Below are 18990 nucleotides of genomic sequence, written 5' to 3'. Positions count from 1 at the left end.
ATGCTCCTGATTTCTGACTCATGAAGGAGATTTAACAGCTGCTTCACATTTACCTGAAAAGAAACATCAGAAACTTGTCATTGAACATTTTAAAGATGCTGCAGTGAAAATCAAATTCAGATACAAAATATTTGAGACACTAAAGAACAAAGAAAAACAGAAATGGAATCAACATTTGCGATTTCAGCTTTCCTGCAATCCAATCCACGTTAATGTTGGGAGTGGAACGCACAAGATCTGAACAAATTTTTTAAATGAACAAATCAGAGTTTTAAAATAATATTTTAGGGTTAATGGTTTTATACACAAAAATACAAATTTTCTGCTAAAAGAACATCAGATCATTGGTTTGATCAATTTTTATTTTTTAATGACAAAAGAGTTAAATCATCTCAATCAGTCGGACAGATTTGGAGTTTAGAGGTTTTTGCTTCTCCAGATTCTCCAACATTGAAATACGGGTAAAGTTTCTCAGTGAAAGTGTCTTTGTAAGTGTAGATGTGAGTCATGTCTTCAGGGTTGTAGAAGGACACCTCCCCCCTGTCATAGTCCAGCTGGACTCTGATCTTCTGGAGACTCTTAGTCACAGTGACAGTCTGACCATCACCGTTTGTGTATTCTCCATTCTCAAGATCTAAACACCAGATTCCATCTTTTGGTGAAATAGAACTCTCTCCCTTCCTGTTAACAGACTCTTTAGTCACACCAATGTTCCAGTGAGGATGATCTCCCACCTCCACCTCCCAGCTGTGTTTCCCTGATCTGAATCCCTCAGAGCCAAAAACAGAAACAAAATACATGTTTCTCTCTGGATTGTTAGGAAGCTGCTGAGAAGTTTCTCCAAATCTCACACTGGTCAGATCATCAGAGAGATAAAGATATCTGCTTCCAGTGTTTGGGTCCAGGAGGACCGGGCTGAAGTGGACCTTCTCCTTCATCTTCTCCCAGACTATGAAGGACAGGTTGCCCACATGTTTGGCCACATCTATCAGAGCTCCTGAGAGCAGCTGTGGGTCTGACAGCGAGCTCTGGGCTCTGGCTCTGCTCTGAGTGTCTTTCCAACTGCTGAGGAACGCCTCCTTGTCTTTCTGCAGCTCTGCTTCAACAGCACTGATACTTTCTGACAGAGAGGACATCTGCTCCTGGATCCTCTTCATCTCTCCCATCACAGTCTTCCTCTTCTGCTCCTCTTCCTCCCTCAGAGCTGCCAGTCTGGACTCCTCTTCCTCCTTCAGGAACTGCTGGAGCTTGTTGAACTCTGCTCTGATCTGTGTCTCTGTGGACAGCAGCTGCTTCTTGGAGTGTTGAATCATCTGATTGTATGTTTTCTCCATTGTTTTGTATTTGATCTTCTTGTCCTGCAGAGACTTTAAGTCAGATTTCAGCTCCTCCTTCAGCTCTCTGACTGCTTCTTCTACAGGAACCACTTTGTGACTCTGGTGCTGAAAAAACTCACAGAAAGGACAAAAAGCTCTCTGCTCGTCTTTACAGAAGAGTTTGGATTCTCCTGGATGTTTCCTGCAGACCTCCATGAACTTCTGCTCTCCTGTTTTTGTCTCTGATGATTCAGATTTCTGTCTTCCAGCAAACGAGTCAGCAAGTTCCTTCAGGCAAAGGTTCACAGCAGGATGATCTTTAGAAGATTTACTTTTACAGATGGGACAGTTTTTGTTCTGAGTTTGTTCCCAGAACTTCTGCAGGCAGCTCGAACAGAAGTTGTGGTTGCAGCTCAGAGTTACAGGATCATTGAAAGTCTCTGAACAAACGTGACACTTCAGGTAGGATTCAAGAAGAGCAGCTCTCTCAGCCATTTCTAACCAAAGTCTTTCAGACTCACCAGCTTCTGTCTTGAAGTTCAGGATGAAAATATTCCACAAATCTTTTTTTTTTCCAGCAGAGATTTAAAGACCTTCAGTGGCGTCTGAGTTCAGTTCAGCAAAGTCATTTAACTTTCCGTTTCCTCAGATGTCATTTCTTCATTCTCACCAAAGGTGGAGTCAAGTTTTTTTCTCTTCGTCATGTTTCAAAGTGTTAAATCTTTATTTAAACAGCAGTTCATGCAGTCTAATTGTTTACATTGTTTTTCACCTCTTCAAAAACTGTGTATCAAACAACACATTTTTAAATAAAATGAACATGAAGACAACTGTCACACTAACAAATATGTACACTAACTAATGTGAAGAAAAATTCCAGCTTTTTATCTTGTTTATAATCACTTCTACACATTTAAAGAGTTTTTGGGGGATTTGTGTTTCATGAATTCTTGTGACTCAGAAAAAAAGTTATATTTTATGTCTTCTTAAGTGGTTTGATTTTAAAATATTTGTTTTTTAATATGTAAATTTACCAACATCTGTAAATCATTGAAAGCTTAATCTGATAAAGTATCAACAGTTTTTTTTTAAATAGTTTGATCTAGTATAAAAGGGACTGGAAATTTAGATGAAAGTCAGAAATAAATCTTTGAAGAGGCTTTTAGTCATAAATACATTTTCAACAAACAAACTCTCAATTTTGTAATACCTTTTTTTTACAAAAAGTACAACAGTTTTCTTTAAAACATAATTCCTAATAATAATCCTTTAAAATCTTTAATTTTAAGTTTTCATGTTTTGCTTTTAGAACAACAGGAAATTTGATTTCCTGTTGTTCTCTCCTTTACTCTTTGTTCTAATATTTTATGATTGCATTTCCATTTGAGAATATAGGAAGCAGCTCTTTGAGCAACAGAAAACATGTGAAGGTGTTTGTCCATTAATCTCTGAGGAGAGAAGCTGTAGATAAACATTATTTTGGAGTAGATTGTATGAGTGGCTATTTGTATTAGTGGCTGGAAATATTGCAGCATTAAATTCTTTCATATTATTTAACTCAAACCTATTTTCACAGTTATAATGACAGAAAACCCACTATTCAGTAATCTTCTGTGTTTACAGGGAGATGTTGGTGTTTCCATGGTAACTGAGGCTTACTTGATTTTACGTTATTTTTTTAAATACGTTTTTTATGAACAAAAACTTAAAGTAATTTTTAAAAAGCAAGTCATTTTTAAATGTTCTAAGATGACAGCCTAAACCAGATGTAAGTTGGATTTATGTCATAGACCTACAGGATACTTAAGTTTTGACTACTATGTGCCCTTTGAACCAGTTGGAGTTAAACACAGTATAAATTATTAAAAAAATGTTTTTCTCAAAGCTAAATTTAGATTGAAGAAGGGGGGGTAAGTACAAGGAATGTGCAGACAAACAATCATACAGCAACAGAGACGGGCGGGATAATACATGGTATTATGCATAGGTGACATTCCAATATGTGAAATGTATTCTATATATCAACATGTACTTTTTGACTTTCAGTACGCTCTGTACATTGTCATGGGGGCCAAATGTGATTTCAGTGAAATGTGTGTAAATTGTGATCAGTTTGTGCCGAGTGAATTCAAGGCACTTTTGGGTTGTGGTACAAACTGACCTTTTGTATATTTGTATATTTATTTATTTTATTCAAAGGAAAACATGCAGCAAATAAGATGATGGAGTCTTCTTTCTGATAACCAGCTTTCCAATGCCAGTGAAACTGGAAATATGAAACAAACACCAATAAACAGTTAAAAGATATTGCAAATATACCGGTATATCTATATAGATTGTAGGAAAGAAATCGTCCGTTTTTCAGTTCTTTCCATCCATGCGTGTTCGATAGTCGAGAGTGGTAAAACAAACAAGGATTCAACCGGTTTAAAAATACACGGAGTTTATTTCCCTGACAATAGTTCTAAAGCACAGATTAAAACATTAATGCAGATATATCTGGATTCTCAAGTAAAGATCTACTGACGCACAAGTTTGAAGTTACATGCGAAGTACTCGTAGATTTTCCATAGAACAATGGAAAACTTTAAAACCAGTCTTTTTAAGATGTGTTTGAATCTCCGTCTTCCGGAAAGATAATGGTCGCTGGATCTCCGCCCCTGGTCGCTCTGATTCGTCAGTTGATAGCCCGCCTGCTTCCTCTGGCCAATAGCTGACGATTGCAAGCTTCGGATCCGCTCCACCTCCCGGGGGCCCGTTTGACCGGCGCACACGGTCCGATGATCAAAAGAGTCCCCATCTGGTCAGAGTAAATCATTCCTGGACAACTCAAGGTTCCTTTTACCGGTGTCCAGAGCAAAGGTCATCTCCAACCTCCACATGAGAACACGAATCTTCACACTTTCAGGGGAAGAATCTTCAACCCAGATGGTACGGATATCGCCCATGGCATATTTATTGCACCTATGAAAAACACCTAAGTTTGCACAAAGAACATCCTGCTTCTTCACAGGATGCTGCAACCATAAAGCAAAAAGGAATGTCACACGACCATAAATCTGGATAGTTCAAAATAAGTTCACTTCACACTAAGGATAAAGCTGTAACATAATAAAGAATACTTCACACTAAGGATAAAGCTGTAACATAATAAAGAATAAGATATTAAAACATACATTTTCTACAATATATATAGATCTGCAAATATATAAAAATGTTATTCACACTTTCAGATAAGATGGAGCAAATACATTTAAAAATTTCATTTAGTGAATTTAAAAAGAGAAACGTTGATTTAATAAAAAAATAATACACACAGTTTTGAATCAATCAAGTCTTTATTACTTTTAGGTTTGTTGATTATGGCCTACAGGTAACAAAAAACCCAAAATTAGAAAACTAACAACAGAAAACACACAGAAAAATAAATCCTAAAAAAAACCTGTCATAGTTTTATGTTTTTCCTTAATCCAATATAAAACAATGTTTTATAAACTTAGGACATTTTTGATAAAGCTTTATGACTATAAATAATACATTTTTACATCATTTTCTGCAATTATAAACTATTTTTACTTCAACTTAAGGTAGTATCTCATTTAAAATCTAACTAAAACGTAATTATAATATTTTCAATCAAGTTTGAAACTTTATCTTTGATAAACTGATCACAAACATGATCTGATACTGAATATTTCAGAAATATCAATTATCTGCTTTGAATAAAGTCTTTTTTTTTATTTACAATTTTTGTAGCATTAAAAAAATAGTGCAATAAAAACAAAAATCACAGAAATTCAGACGTCAGTGCTGTTGAACATAACCCCCCCACAGCAAAAACTACCGTTAACACAAACCCACAGAAACACATCAGGATCAATCTTAGAAAAAGTGTCCAGGTCCCAAATTTGTGCCTAAAATACATCACAAAAAATTAAAATCTTTAATCCAATTAAGCTACAATCGTATGCACTTAAAATGTATTTAAATTATGCAATAATTCCTTTTTAAATTTGTCAAAACCCCTAAACCTTTCCATTGGCATAAATTAATTTTCATACTTTAGTTCCCGTTCAAAAAAAATACATCAGGTAAAACCTTTTTCATCAAGTAAAAATATAGAAATTCCATCATCGACCTGCTTCTGTTTTGGCTTCTGTGACCCCTTAACCCCCCCTCATAACTCCTGATGGTGGTTTCTGCTGCCATGTTTGTTCAGCCAGGCCTGCAGCAGAGGAAGGTTCCTGTCCATCCAGCGGATGTTGTCCTCGATGGTCTCGTAGCTCTGCTGGATGCACCTCATCTGAGAACCCGCCTCTTCTGTCAGGGAGTCGAAGAAGCTTCGTATCTGAACGCAAGAGCACAGCAATAAACAAAAAACACACCAACACAAAAGTATTAGATCTGCCAGGTCCTCTAGCAAAAGTGGCCTGAAATGATCTCTCACCTCGTGAAGCATCTCTCTGGTGGAGTACTGGTTGGTTACTCCGGCTACCAAGTGGGATATAGTGCTGGATCCCAGGTCAAACCTGCAGTTAAACACAGAATAATGTTAATGCATTGAATTTAACTCCAAACTTGACCTCCTCTTTGGAGAAAACAGCAGCACTGAGTTGGTTTTTAGGTTTAGCCCATCCGTTGATTATCCTGTTCCATCCTGGTTAGGAATAATTGCTGGAGCCCATTCTATTTTTCTAATTTAGAGGCACTAATCAGAGATACGTGCACTAGAAGAAGATGCAAACTTCACACAGAAAGGGTCCAGGCGGGATTCTAACCGAGGTGTCCTGCTACCAGAAAATCAGGCAAACCATAAACAACTTTTCCTCTTTTAATTCTACTCATGAAAGCCATTTTGCTACTAATCCAGCACATGACATTCAGTTTGGGAACAAAGTTTTGGCCTCTGATAGAAAATTATCAGAAAGATCTTAATTTTTTCTGATTTCTTTTATGTTTTAGCAACACATTTTTTAATTATTACTAAATTATTTACAGAGGAGTAAAGGTTTTTTTATAGAACTTGATTAAATAAATGCAATGATGTGTTTTCCTTCATCAGACAAAAATAACCTTTTTTATTGTTATCCTTATTTTATCTGACTAAAGAAAATAATGTAAATATGTTCAGAAGACCAAAATATGTTGATGTTTATACAAAATCTACAAAAAGTACTACTGGATGATTCAGAATTGTAAAGTAACTGTTGGAAATGTGTCATGTGCTCAGAATAAAGTTTATTTTGTATCATTTGGTTTTAAAGCATTGATGTGGATTAGGGATGGGTATCGTTGGGATTTTATCCGATACTGAACTGGTACTTTGAAAAACAGAGCCGGTGCCTAAACGGTACTCGAATCGGTTCCCCAAAAATTGAAAAAACACATCACCAACTTTTTCCAAAAACATTTAAGTGTGACAAAGCAGCGACACAGGAGCACAGGAGAGCGTTTGAAAGTGTCTCAGATGCTCGATTTCCTTCTTTCTGACAGTCATCTGTTTCCAGAGAGCACGGATTTTACCGCTCATCACCATGACAACAATCTTTTTTCTGAGAATTCTTCAAAGTGCTCTTGTGCAGCAGGACGCTGAATTAGAAAGTTTTGATGTAAGATGTGCGCTCTGCCTTCAGCATTTTGACTGAAGCTCCGCCCACCCTCACGGCCTCACCCATCCTTATATGAGCCCACCCACAATAACTGGAAAGGTAAAATGATTGGCTAGAATTGTGCCGCATAACGAAGCACAACAATGAAGCATCGAGATGCCCGTTTTTATACAGTGATGCTATATTATTGTATTTGCAATATCTCTGCACCGTTTTGGGACCATCCCTGCTGTTTGAAATGTTCATGTGTGATGAGTTCACTGACTTCTGAATCAGCGTGTGCCAGTGGGTTCTGAGGAAGTCCCACGCCAGTTTAAAGCCATGAGGATTCCTGGCGACAGAGACGATCACATCTGGGAGGTCCTGGGTCTTCATCACCTCCCCGTTGAGGCTCTGCTCCATCATCCTACAGAGAGGAGAGGTTTAGCTTCAGTCCAGTAACCTTGAAATCCGATGTACTCATTTGCTGAGACTCACCACTGAAGCTTGTCCGTCATCGTTGTGACCGCCATGGCCCACTTTAAGCGTCTCTTCACCGACATCTGCAGAGACGTGCGGTACTTCTCATACAGGAAGTCCCACCCCTCCCGTGTGCGAGCTCCAACCATAAACACGGCCATGGTGATGTCCACAGGGAGGCTAAAGCCACAAGCATGTCAGTTCAGACTAAAGACGGAACGGTTTTACACACTGCTGTGACCTCTGACCTCATGGTGCCATCAGAATCCCTCCACTGGTTAAAAAGCCGCGTGGCTTTGGTCACACAGGGACTGTAATTCCTGACGCAGGCGAAAAGCAGCAGGTAACTCCTCAACACTCGCTGGGACACCGAGCCAGAGTCGTTCCACTCCTGCTGATCGATCAGCCCCCGAAACAGATCCACGATGAAGCTCTGAAGGAGACGAGCGGACGCAGGTTTACCCCTCAATGTGGGATCCACTGATCTGCACTAGCAGGGACGTCAATCAGTGAAGTTCAACCTTTTTCAATTGTAAGCACGAGATAGACACAACTTTACGATCTGTTAACTAATGATAGATTATTTTTTTTAAATAATTATTTCCTTGTTTAAATTGTTAACTTAATTTATGAAATTTTCTTTCTTTTTTTAAATTTCCCCCTGTAAAGAAAAAGGCATTGAAGCAGCAACATATGAAAAAATGATTACAAAATGATCTATAGAAAAGAACAGATAGAAAAACTGATGGTAAATTTAGATCAGTGTTTTTCAACCTTTTTTGAGCCACGGCACACTTTAACCTTGACTAAAATCCCGCGGCACACCAGCATCCAAAAAAAAAAAAAAAAAGGAGAAACTCATAGTCTGTATGGATCTACAGCCCTTCTGCAATCTCACATGCATTTTTGTGATAATTGTGGCAGAAAAAGCTGAAAGTTGCAGCTGTTTTTTCTAAAAGACACAATAAAGGTTAAGTTAAATATTCAAAAACTGTTTGATGTGTGTTCATTGTGGTTTCAAGACGTTTAACACGAAGACTCAGTGTGCGCTAAGATGCTGTCACTTTAACCCAATGCATCATGGGAGTAGTTTATGGGAGATGAAAATGTTTCATTGCTTCATTGTTTTGTTCACTTTCTCCACGGTCTGACACCGGATTCTGCGGAAAGCTACACCGCTAAAGACAAGCTTGTTGGAACTGAGAGACTTTATGAGCTAAATCGGAATAAGGAAGTAAAGACTTTAACCACTTCTGATTGGTCAGACTGACGATGTGTGATTAAGCTTTCAAGAATGATTGGTGGAGACAGTTAAAGGGGCGGGACTTTTCCAAAAACAGCTGACGCTACGGCTAAATCGCTGTACCGTCATTCTTAACAAAATGTCTTTGATAGAATCAAATAAACACAAAGAAAAAAGTATTTTACGATCTTTCATATTCCTAACTACTCAGTGTTTTATCAGGGCCTGTTTGGATGAACACAGAGCTGATATCCTGGAGATGGAAAATGTTTTTAGATCAGTGAATGAGGGCAAGTTCCCACAGCACACCTGACCATCGAAAAACACTGATTTAGAGGAAGAAAAACTACCATAAATACTACAAAAAAACTTTTTTTGCTGTCTATAATTTTCACAGTTTATAATTACTTGTTCACATTATGATGATAAATAACTCACATTGCAAAATTTGAACACAAATTCCTGAAGATTGTAAATCCTAGAGTGAACATTGATATTTTTATCTATTTCCTTCTGCTCTTCAATTCTTCTCAAACCTTTAAAGTACAGAGTTTTGTTTATGCTCCCGTTGTGACACGCCACAAACCTTCATCTGGTTCTCCAGCTCAGGCATGTCTCGCTTCTCCATCAGTTTGTAGAGAGGTACAAGTTCCCCAAAGCCCTGCCAGACCGCCATGATCTCCGTCTCTCTGGACAGGTAAAGGGACAGCTCCAGGGCCGTGTCCAGCCTCACCTTCTCTACACTGCACATAACAAGTGACCAGACTCAGTTATGAACTGTGACTCCGCCCAGAGGAGATGAAACAGGAAGTGTGTTCCTGCAGGAGACGGACCTGACCAGCTGGAAGACGTTGTGGATCAGGCTGGCCCGGTCGTTGCCACTCAGGGCTGTGTGGTTGTGATGCAGCAGGGAGATGATGGAGTTCCAGCCCCCACCGCCATAGTGGACCATGTAGTAGCCGCTCATGTTGACGTTGAACTTCACCCAGTCCACCTCCTCTGGCAGGTACAGGACGTCTGAAAGGGAAGAGACATAGGGTGAGGGGGGGGAGCTCACGGATCTAGTCGTGTTTGTGAGGAAGAGTCTGCAAACATTCACCAGATTTTGTTTTCAGAAGGAAACGGTGGACGGAGCGGGAGGCGCTGGTCATATACGTCAACGGGATCTGCCACAAGAACCTGCCGACACACAGATTGATCAAACTTTTACAGGGAATTAAATAGTTTTTACTCTGTCTCTATTGGTTTATAGAAACACAAAAGAAATCCGATTTTTTTAAGATATTCTCGTATTCGATATGAAGCTTCTTGGCTTGACCATAGTCTCTGGAGACGGTGAGGCGCTAATATAAATAAATACTCCTTGGCCAACAAAGTCCTTTCCTTTATTAAAAACAAAAAAACAAAACTGATTCTATGGCCTCATAATTCATTCCAGGTCAATGCCATAAATGAAGCAGAGGAAACATCCTGCAGGTGAACAGATGCACTATGTGACACCGCCAAAACAATGGTTGAGAAATCCTACTGCGGTACTTTGGAATGTTGACAAATTTACATGAAATTGAAAAGAAATCTGATCGTTTACAGCCTCACAGTGTTTCAGTCCATTTACTAATGTTTTTCTGAACGTCTCTTCCAATCTTGTTCAAATTTCCAGTTCAGAGCTCCTGCCGAGGTTACAGATCTGCACTTGAGGTTCCTCACATCTGCTCTCCTTCATTTTATCTCCAGCAGAAATGATTGACAGATGACATTTTTCACTCATGCTGTGAGGATTTCCCTGACAATTTTTGATTTTCATTTTTAATCATTCAAAGTAAAAACGGTCATATAAACGAGAGCACGAGCAGGGAAAATATTAGCTATGTGGGCTACAGTAGGATGTTTCTACTTTTATAGCTGCTGTTGTTCTGGCTTTAAGATATAAATAAGGAAAAGGGATTTATTTAGGAATGACTTATGGGTATATTACCCTTCAGTGAGGGAGGGGTTGTCCGTCCTAAGGAACCGCTCCTGACTCAGCCTGACCTCCCGCCCTTTGACCTCCACGGTGACCAGCGGGAAGCCCTCCTGCAGCGTCCAGGTGTCCATGATGGCCCTGACATCCAGCTCATCCCCCGAGTACCACTTCTGCCGATCAGTCCACATCCCTTAAGCTCAAAATGCATCAAATGCGCTCAGAAGCTTCACATTGTAACTTTAAATCAGATTTAATGAATACGGTGAAGGCTAAAAAATAGGTAACATTGATAATCAACGAAGCCACATGAGGACAGAGTGTTTTTTTCCATCTGATATTCTTGCTAAAAGCGTTTGGAGCAAAACTCTTTGTGCTTCATTCGGCCTTCGTCCAAATCATCTGAGCTGCAGATCTGAAGACAAAAAGCACAGGATTTGAGAAAAAAAAGTAAATTAAACAAACTGAAAACATGCAGCAAAGTCTTAAACAGCAGAACAAAGATGGTACAGTGTTTAACAACCAGTATGCCATGAGAAAGCATCAGATGCACCATGGGAAATGATTCCATGTTCCTAATTAGTCTAGAAAACATTTACCACTGCCAGGTTATCAACTCTGAGTTTATCCAAACATCATACTCAGTAGTTAAAATATTAAATTTCATAACAGATTTTTCTTTGAGTTTTTTTATGCTTTTTTGTTTAGATAACAATGCATGCAATTAATATAAACTAGAGTTTTTTCATTTCTTCTTTTATAGATAGCTTTGTGAATGTTATCAGTGAAGAAGTGCACCCATGCTCAAAAAGATTTTAAAAAAAACTACATACTACAACCAAGAACAGCACTAACCTGCAGAAATAGAGTAGCATCTCTTAGTACACCTATTCGATTAACAAAAAAAGCTGCTGTCATTTTTACAAAAAAAAAAAAACATATAAAAAGGATCAGAATAATTTTTTTAATTTTTCATCATTTATTCACTGACTAAGGACATCTCCTTTTAAAGTTTGAAAGAAAACCAAAAGGGTTTTATCAACAAAATAAATGTGAAAATTTACAGTAAAGTCTGCAGATGGAAAATAACAGAGAAATGTTTATTTTTTATTTTTTTTCATCTTTAAACTATGAAAATCTCTTATTCCTAATAAGCAACCTGCAGTCATCTGCTGGTAAAAAGCATAAACATTTTTTTATCTAGTATAAAAGCAGAGGAAAAACACTGAACAGAGCTGTTACTACATGGTTAAACATGATCTGCTGCTTTACATCCATGTAGTTTTCAACCAAAGACCCACTCTGATGAAAATAGTGTTTGGTGTTTTTAACGTGTTTTTGTTGGATTTTTCTGACGACTGAGGACATACATCAGAAAATTTGCTATAAAACTCACTTTCTGACTATTTCTTTATTCAAATTGTGTGTGTTAAAAAATGAAGCACAGAAGGAGCAGAAATGCAAATCCTTAAGATTATCTGATGAGAAAAAGTCCAGCAACTGAGCCAAAAAAGAAGGGAAATGTTTTTAAGAAATGACTAGCATGTAGTGACTACGTAATGACAGATTCGCTCAATCCCCTTCACGACATTGGTGTTAAAGCCATCAGGAAAAGACGTGCTGGTGTACCTTAGGCATGTTGGAAATGGCAATGTGGCGTGGCTCTCTAATAATCCGGATGGTGAAGTTGGCTTTGAAGGCGGGCTCATCAAAACAGGGAAAGGCCCCACGAGCAAAGGTCGCCTCAAACTGTGTTGATGCCATGACCCTGTGAGAAGTAAAGCATAAAATACTCTAGTTTTCTTTTTTCTTTCTCACAATAACTCCAGTTTTTGCTCTAAATGACACTGTTTTGGCCCAAATCTGGGTTTTGTGGACCTACCGGACCTCCCCGGTGCTGGTGCGGTAGCTGCTCTTGTAGAACCCATGGTAGCTGTCAGACAGGTTTGCAGCAAACTCCAGCTGGACCTCATACTTCCTGCCTTTGGTCAGCACCACGTCAGACATCAAGGCGAGCTGATGAAAGCGAGGATACTCCAGAACCTGGAGGACCCTCGTGCCCGCTGGCGCGAGCAACAGCGCGCTTGATATGTGCATTTTCTTTGCGTGGAGAACCACAACGCTGGTGTCTTCGTGCACGTCCAGGTCTATGCGAACGACGCCGGTGAAGTCCAGGGTGGTGAGGTTGGGGTGGAGGCTCAGGTCATAGTGGAGTGGGGAGATGGTTTTGGGGAGTCTCATGCGGTCCCAGGGAAACAGCTGTCCATTTGTAGCTACTGGGATCTCCTTGGGTTGGTCTGGACTTGGTATTTGAGCTCCATGAGATGAAGGGATCAGAGCAAAGAGTAGGAGCAGGAGAGTTCCTGAGAATCAAATCTAAACATGAAACAAATCTAAAAATAAAATAACTCCATTGTCTTCAATTAATCTTCCATAATCTAATAAATCTCAGACTAAACAAATGTTATTGTGGATTAACTGGTTTGGAAGGAAACCAGATTGAGTTTCACTTATTACAACTGACTGTTGAACAACTTTTTCAGTCTGTTAGCTAAAAAGTGAGTGAATCATTTATAATCAACATTTAATAAAGTTATTGGTCTCAAGTTGTTAATAAGAGATTTGTCTTTGTTTGGTTTTGGTATTAATATTATCATTCTTTTTCATTGTTTTCAAAAGTGTTTTATTCAGCAAACAGGTCTTTAAAGCTTCAAATAGGAACTTTCTAAGAAGTTTCCAGAAAAACCTGCAGAAGTTTGAAGTCAGACCATCCTGACCAGGAGATTTCTCTTTAACATGATCAAGTTCTAAAATATTCATGTCTTTATCACTTTCTCTTCTGAAATCTAAATGAATTTGAGGGATGAAGGCTTTTATAATATTAAAGAAAAACTTTATTTAAAGAACATAAATGTTGGTAATATTTACAAATGTTTAGTCAAATTTCTTTTAGATTGGTGATAAAATTATCATCTGCAATGTGGGAAATTATACCATTTTTTTCTGCCTTGTTTTCCCAAAATTGCTTAAAAAAAGAATAAATTATTTTCGGCTCTCTTAAACATCCAAAAAATCTAATGATGACGGTTATTTTGAAAAAATCGAAAAAGATCCATAACTGCAGTTTTGCAGCCTATGTGGCTCACAGCTATAGTCACAGGATTGCTGTCTACTGCCCTCTGGTGGTAGCTCGATGTACTTAATTCAAGAGGGTAGAGATTTCTAATTTAAAGTTCCTGATTGTATTTATTAAAAATTATTAAATCCAGGTAAAGTTAATGTTATTTTTTTATGGGATTTTATTTAATAAGCTGAACTCTTTCTTAGTTTCTCACATATTTTACTGATAATTCCCCATAAGGTGGAAGCGTTTGCATTCCAGAGAATGGTGCTAAGACAAACACAGAAGGTTGAACACTAGAACAACACAAGCTGAAAAGTGGCAGAGGATTAAACATTATAAAATTATGCTGGCAAAATATATCACATCCAGATGCAGGAAAGTTCAACCAGCTTTCAGTATAAGATTCTTAACAAGAAGCTTGTGCTGGCCTGTTAATGTTTGAATTTCTATCAGTAAAACACAGTGGTGGAAGTGTAATGATGTGGACTGAGTCAATCACCAGCTGTTCTGTGCATCAGAAGTTAGTCTTGACAGCCACAACTTGAAATGGATCATGCTGAAAGAAAAGAAGCCAAACGTCACCAACAAACCTTCAACACACCAACTGAAGTGGTTTTTAGCTCTTAGATGTAGAACATTTACTGTTTCACTGTTTGGGTGTTTTGGTGCAGATTTTGACAGATACATGATCAAAAAGTCTAAATTATACATTTGTGTGACCTGCGGCTCTGGCCCTCCATTGTGGCCCTCTGGCTAAAGGAAAATAAAATGAGAATTTATTTTAAATAAAAGAGAAGAGTGACTAAACATTGTCTTTTTTATTTACATGTTGTACTGTTCCAGTAATGCAAAGAATCTCATCCAGATTTTCATAAAGTTTTTTCAAATCAAGAAAAGATCATGTAGAACTGCTGGGCAAGACCCTTAACGCTGCTGCCTCCCGAGCGCGGCTCATCTGCAGCTCCCCACTCCCCCAGGGGATGGGTCAAACGCGCGAAACAAATTTCGCATACCTAGGTGTGTGACAAATAATGGAACTTGAACAACATTGGGGCATTTAAAAAAATTTGATATTACATCTTCTAACCTACAAACAGAATTGATTCATTTCTGTTTATTTTCTTTTTCATGGCTGTTAACCATGAAAAAGGTTTTATGTTGAAATTTATTTAGAAAACTAGAAAATGCTCCATGGCTGCTGTCTTCTGCCCTCTGGTGGCAGCACGATGTACTACATCAGAGTGGATGAAGAGGATTTTCATATTACAGTTTTTCTCCATTGGTTTGGCTCATTTCTTGAAACAGAAATTACATTCTCAAAATTCTAAGATTATTTGGCAAAACAGTCTTACAGTTTAGCACAACACAATAGATCACTTGCAAAATCTAATATATCTCTCAAAACTGTTCACTCATGCTTCAAAACTAAATTCCTTTCCCATGTAAAGACTGAGTGCCACCAAAATGGCAAAGATCCTTCTCAATTGCTTTGGCTCATTTCTTGATCAGACCGGACGTTCTCAGCACTCTTGGTGCTTTTGCCAAAGTAATGTGGATGGTTCGGCACAACACCATGGTTCACCTGAAAAGCCATTTCTCTCCCAAAACAATTCACTCATGTGTCAAAACTAAATTTTCTTCTCATTTAAACAGTCAGTGCCCCCAAAATCCTTCATCCCTTTGGCATTGTGTAAGCACCTCAAGTCAAAATTATTAGATGTTTTGTCACTATAGCAGAGGCAAGGCAAGTTTATTTGTAAAGCACAATTCATACACAATGTAATTCAAGGTGCTTCACAAAACAGAAAAATGCATTAAAATCACAATGCATGATAGAAATAATCAACGTAAAATTTAGTTTAAAAGAAAAGAAAAAATTTGAAAATTGATTTAAAAATAAAGGAAGGAAAGGAAAGAAAAGTGCAGATAGGACCTTTCAGTCATATACACGGCTAAACAGAAATGTTTTAAGTCTAGATTTGAACATGAACACAGAAGAGGCCTGTCTTACGACTTCAGGGAGGCTGTTCCAGATTTTAGCTGCAGAATATTGAAACGCTGATTCCCCTTGTTTAGTTCTGACTCTGGGAATCAACAGGAGGCCGGCCCCTGAGGTCCTCAGAGTACGAGATGGTTCATATGGCACTAACATGTCAGAGATGTACTTTGGTGCTCGGCCATGGAGAGACTTGTACACAAGCACAGCTGCTTTAAAGTCTCTTCTTTGAGGTACAGGGAGCCAGTGCAGAGACCTGAGCACAGGACTAATGTGATCATACTTCCTGGTTCTGGTCAGGACTCGAGCAGCAGCATTCTGGATGTACTGAAGCTGTTTTACAGCTCGTTTGGAGAGGCCGGTGAGCAGGCCGTTACAGTAGTCTAACCTACTGGAGACAAATGCATCAATAAGTATCTCCAGGTCTGGCTTTGACACTATGTTTTTGATTTTGGCAATGTTTTTCAGATGGTAAGAGGACCATTGAAATATCCCTCATGTCCATCTTTCAGTTGTAGCTCAGTCCTTTATTGACAATGGTCACTGTACTGTTTTTGTATAGCTAACAGAATACAATTTTGTATAAAACTGAAAAAAAGAAAAAGGATTTTAGGGTAATGGAAGCCTCTTAGGTTTACAGTAACAGCAAACATTGCACTCATACTGCAGAGGAAAGTCTAACCATTATCATTCACACACATAAAGTAACTTTCATATATCAGAATAAAAAGAAAATGTTTACAGCATAATATACTTTATAATTTAAACACAAACCAAAAACTATGACAATGATGTGCAGCCTACAGTGCTGTAAATAATCAGAATCAGAATCAGAATTCATTTACTGTCATATGCACAGCTTTACACCGACATACGAAATTAGTTCCAGTACAACCTGAACAAGATCAGACATACAACAGATACACATATACAGTTCAGAGTTGGCTGAGGCTGCAGCAATAAATGTGCTGCCTTACTAGGATGGGTGTAGATGGGTTACCAATGGGGAGGGTCTGGGTCATTGGTGACAGAAAAAAAGTCATACCTCAACACTGTTGTTACAATGTGTAGATACAAGAAAAAAACTACACCGTCTAAACACAGAAGCACATATTCACACGACACACAGTACACGAGGGAGGTAGTTAGGGGGGGGCCCTCAGCGATACACTCCGAGGGCAGCCACGGATCGGCGCCTCTCAGGCAGTGTTCACAGCGGGGGGGGGCAGGCACCGAGGTCGGGGGGGGACATGAACTTTGAACACAACAGCGGTCTTCACACTCTGGAAGCGAATATCTTGTTTTCTTGGAGCCAAGGACAGAAGTCCTGAGCACAGAGGGGGGGGCTGATTAAATTAGATTTTTCCCGGCGCCAGCAGGTTGTTCGCTCTGCCGGCTGTGTCCTTGGCTGGTACAGCTATTCGAGGCAGATTTGATCCGAAAAGTGGGCAATTTAGACCAGTCTTGCCTCAATTCGGGCAGAAATACGCTCCAAGTTGGTATCCATCTTCTGCACAAGTTCAAAGATCGTGAGCATCCCGCTTACAGTTTTTCTCCTTTGGTTTGGCTCATTTCTTGAAACAGAAATTACATTCTCAAAACTCTAAGGTCATTTGGCAAAACAGTATTACAGTTTAGCACAACACAAAAACTCACTTGCAAAACCTAATATATCTTTCAAAACTGTTCACTCGTGCTTCAAAACTAAATTCCTTTCCCATGTGAAGAGTGAGTGCCACCAAAATGGCAAAGATCCTTCTCAATTGCTTTGGCTCATGTCTTGATCAGACCGGACGTTCTCAGCACTCTTGGTGCTTTTGCCAAAGTAATATGGATGGTTCGGCACAACACCATGTTTCACCTGCAAAAGCCATTTCTCTCCCAAAACAATTCACTCATGTGTCAAAACTAAATTTTCTTCTCCTCTAAACAGTCAGTGCCCCCAAAATACTTTGTCCCTTTGGCATTGTGTAAGCACCTCAGGTCAAAATGATTAGATGTTTTGTCACTATAGCAGAGGACCATTGAAATATCCCTCATGTCCACCTTTCAGTTGTAGTTCAGTCCTTTATTGACAATGGTAACTGTACTGGTTTTCAGTGTTCACAGCGGGGGGCGGCACCGAGGTCAGGAGGGGGGGGGGTTGCGAGGCAGCATCAACCTTCAACACAACAGCGGTCTTCACACTCTGGAAGCGAATATCTTGTTTTCTTGGAGTCAAGGACAGAAGTCCTCAGCACAGAGGGGGGGTCTGATTAAATTAGATTTTTCCCGGCGCCAGCAGGTTGTTTGCTCTGCCGGCTGTGTCCTTGGCTGGTACAGCTATTCGAGGCAGATTTGATCTGAAAAGTGGGCAATTTAGACCAGTCTTGCCTCAATTCGGGCAGAAATACGCTCCAAGTTGGTATCCATCTTCTGCACAAGTTCAAAGATCGTGAGCATCTTGCTTAAGTGGGCAAGACAAGCACATGCTTGAGTTTCAAAACCAACAGTTCTTCACTGGTCGCTGTCCTCACCCTCCCATCACCCTCCCTCTCCTGGCCAGCGTCCTCACCCTGCTGGCCGTCCACACTCTGCTGTCTGTCTGGCCACAGATTCTCGTCCACATCACAGCGTATTTTCGCCCTTGTGATGGAACGAGGGAAGAAACGGCGTACATGTGGCAACCATCCCCTACACTGATCTCCTGCAACATCCTCACACGCAGCATCCATGGCATGGAGCAGGGACCTCTGATCTTGAGCTCGATGTTCATACACTATCCACCTTCAAGTGGAGAAAAACTCCTCAATAGGATTGAGAAAAGGAGAGTAAGGTGGTAGGAAAACTATGACCATCCTTGGATGAGTAGTGAACCAGGCCCTGATGGGCGGGCCATGGTGGAAATTCACATATTCCCATACAATAACATATAGTGGTAGGTGAGGCCCTACGAGACCTCTCTCAGTTCCAGGGATCAAATCAAAGGGAAGGCGGTCAAAGAAGATGAGGATTTTCTGTGTATTGTATGGGCCAAGCCTGGTGATGTGAGTGGCCTCACCATTCTCAGATATGGCAGCACACATAATTATATTGCCCCCTCACTGGCCTGGGACATCCTCCTTCGTTAGTCAAGTTCTAGTTTCACCTGACTGTCAATTGCTGTAATAAATGTATCAAATGTTCCAAGTGATTCATATATCGTATTCATGGTATTATGTTCTTGATTGATTTAGACAACTGAACAGACTATTGTGCATGTGATGACTTACACAATGAAATGATGCTGACTCATTTTGGAGCG

The 18990-nt window shown here is 39.4% G+C and overlaps 2 protein-coding genes across 2 annotated transcripts; both read right to left on the bottom strand.

Moving 5' to 3' along the window:
• Positions 1–344: 344 nt before the first annotated feature.
• LOC111947868 (nuclear factor 7, ovary-like) lies at positions 345–2181 on the bottom strand. The gene has a single exon (XM_023958243.1). It carries the CDS (start codon positions 1809–1811, stop codon positions 393–395), a length of 1419 nt encoding a protein of 472 aa, XP_023814011.1. The 5' UTR covers positions 1812–2181; the 3' UTR covers positions 345–392.
• A 2858-nt stretch (positions 2182–5039) lies between these two features.
• LOC101172471 (endoplasmic reticulum aminopeptidase 1-like) lies at positions 5040–18462 on the bottom strand. The gene is made up of 13 exons (XM_023958338.1): positions 18224–18462; positions 18101–18153; positions 12470–12950; positions 12217–12355; positions 10603–10760; positions 9727–9806; positions 9461–9644; positions 9214–9370; positions 7633–7817; positions 7403–7564; positions 7191–7331; positions 5764–5845; positions 5040–5664 (listed from the first exon to the last, which is right to left on the bottom strand). The coding sequence occupies exons 1-13, from the start codon at positions 18460–18462 to the stop codon at positions 5494–5496; spliced, it is 2232 nt and encodes a 743-aa protein (XP_023814106.1). The 3' UTR covers positions 5040–5493.
• Between the last annotated feature and the right edge of the window lie 528 nt (positions 18463–18990).

This window comes from Oryzias latipes, chromosome 9, assembly GCF_002234675.1.
Source record: "Oryzias latipes chromosome 9, ASM223467v1".
NCBI lineage: Eukaryota > Metazoa > Chordata > Actinopteri > Beloniformes > Adrianichthyidae > Oryzias > Oryzias latipes.
The sequence above is the reverse complement of the archived record's forward strand: the minus strand, read 5'-3'. Positions and strand labels throughout refer to the sequence as shown.

Coding starts and splice junctions, on each gene's coding strand:
- LOC111947868 (XM_023958243.1), bottom strand. CDS start 1,811: ATGGCTGAGAGAGCTGCTCTTCTTGAATCCTACCTGAAGTGTCACGTT.
- LOC101172471 (XM_023958338.1), bottom strand. CDS start 18,462: ATGAACATCGAGCTCAAGATCAGAGGTCCCTGCTCCATGCCATGGATG. Junction 9,807..10,602: donor AACCCCTCCCTCACTGAAGG/GTAATATACCCA, acceptor GTGTGTCGGCAG/GTTCTTGTGGCAGATCCCGT. Junction 7,565..7,632: donor GATTCTGATGGCACCATGAG/GTCAGAGGTCAC, acceptor TTGTGGCTTTAG/CCTCCCTGTGGACATCACCA.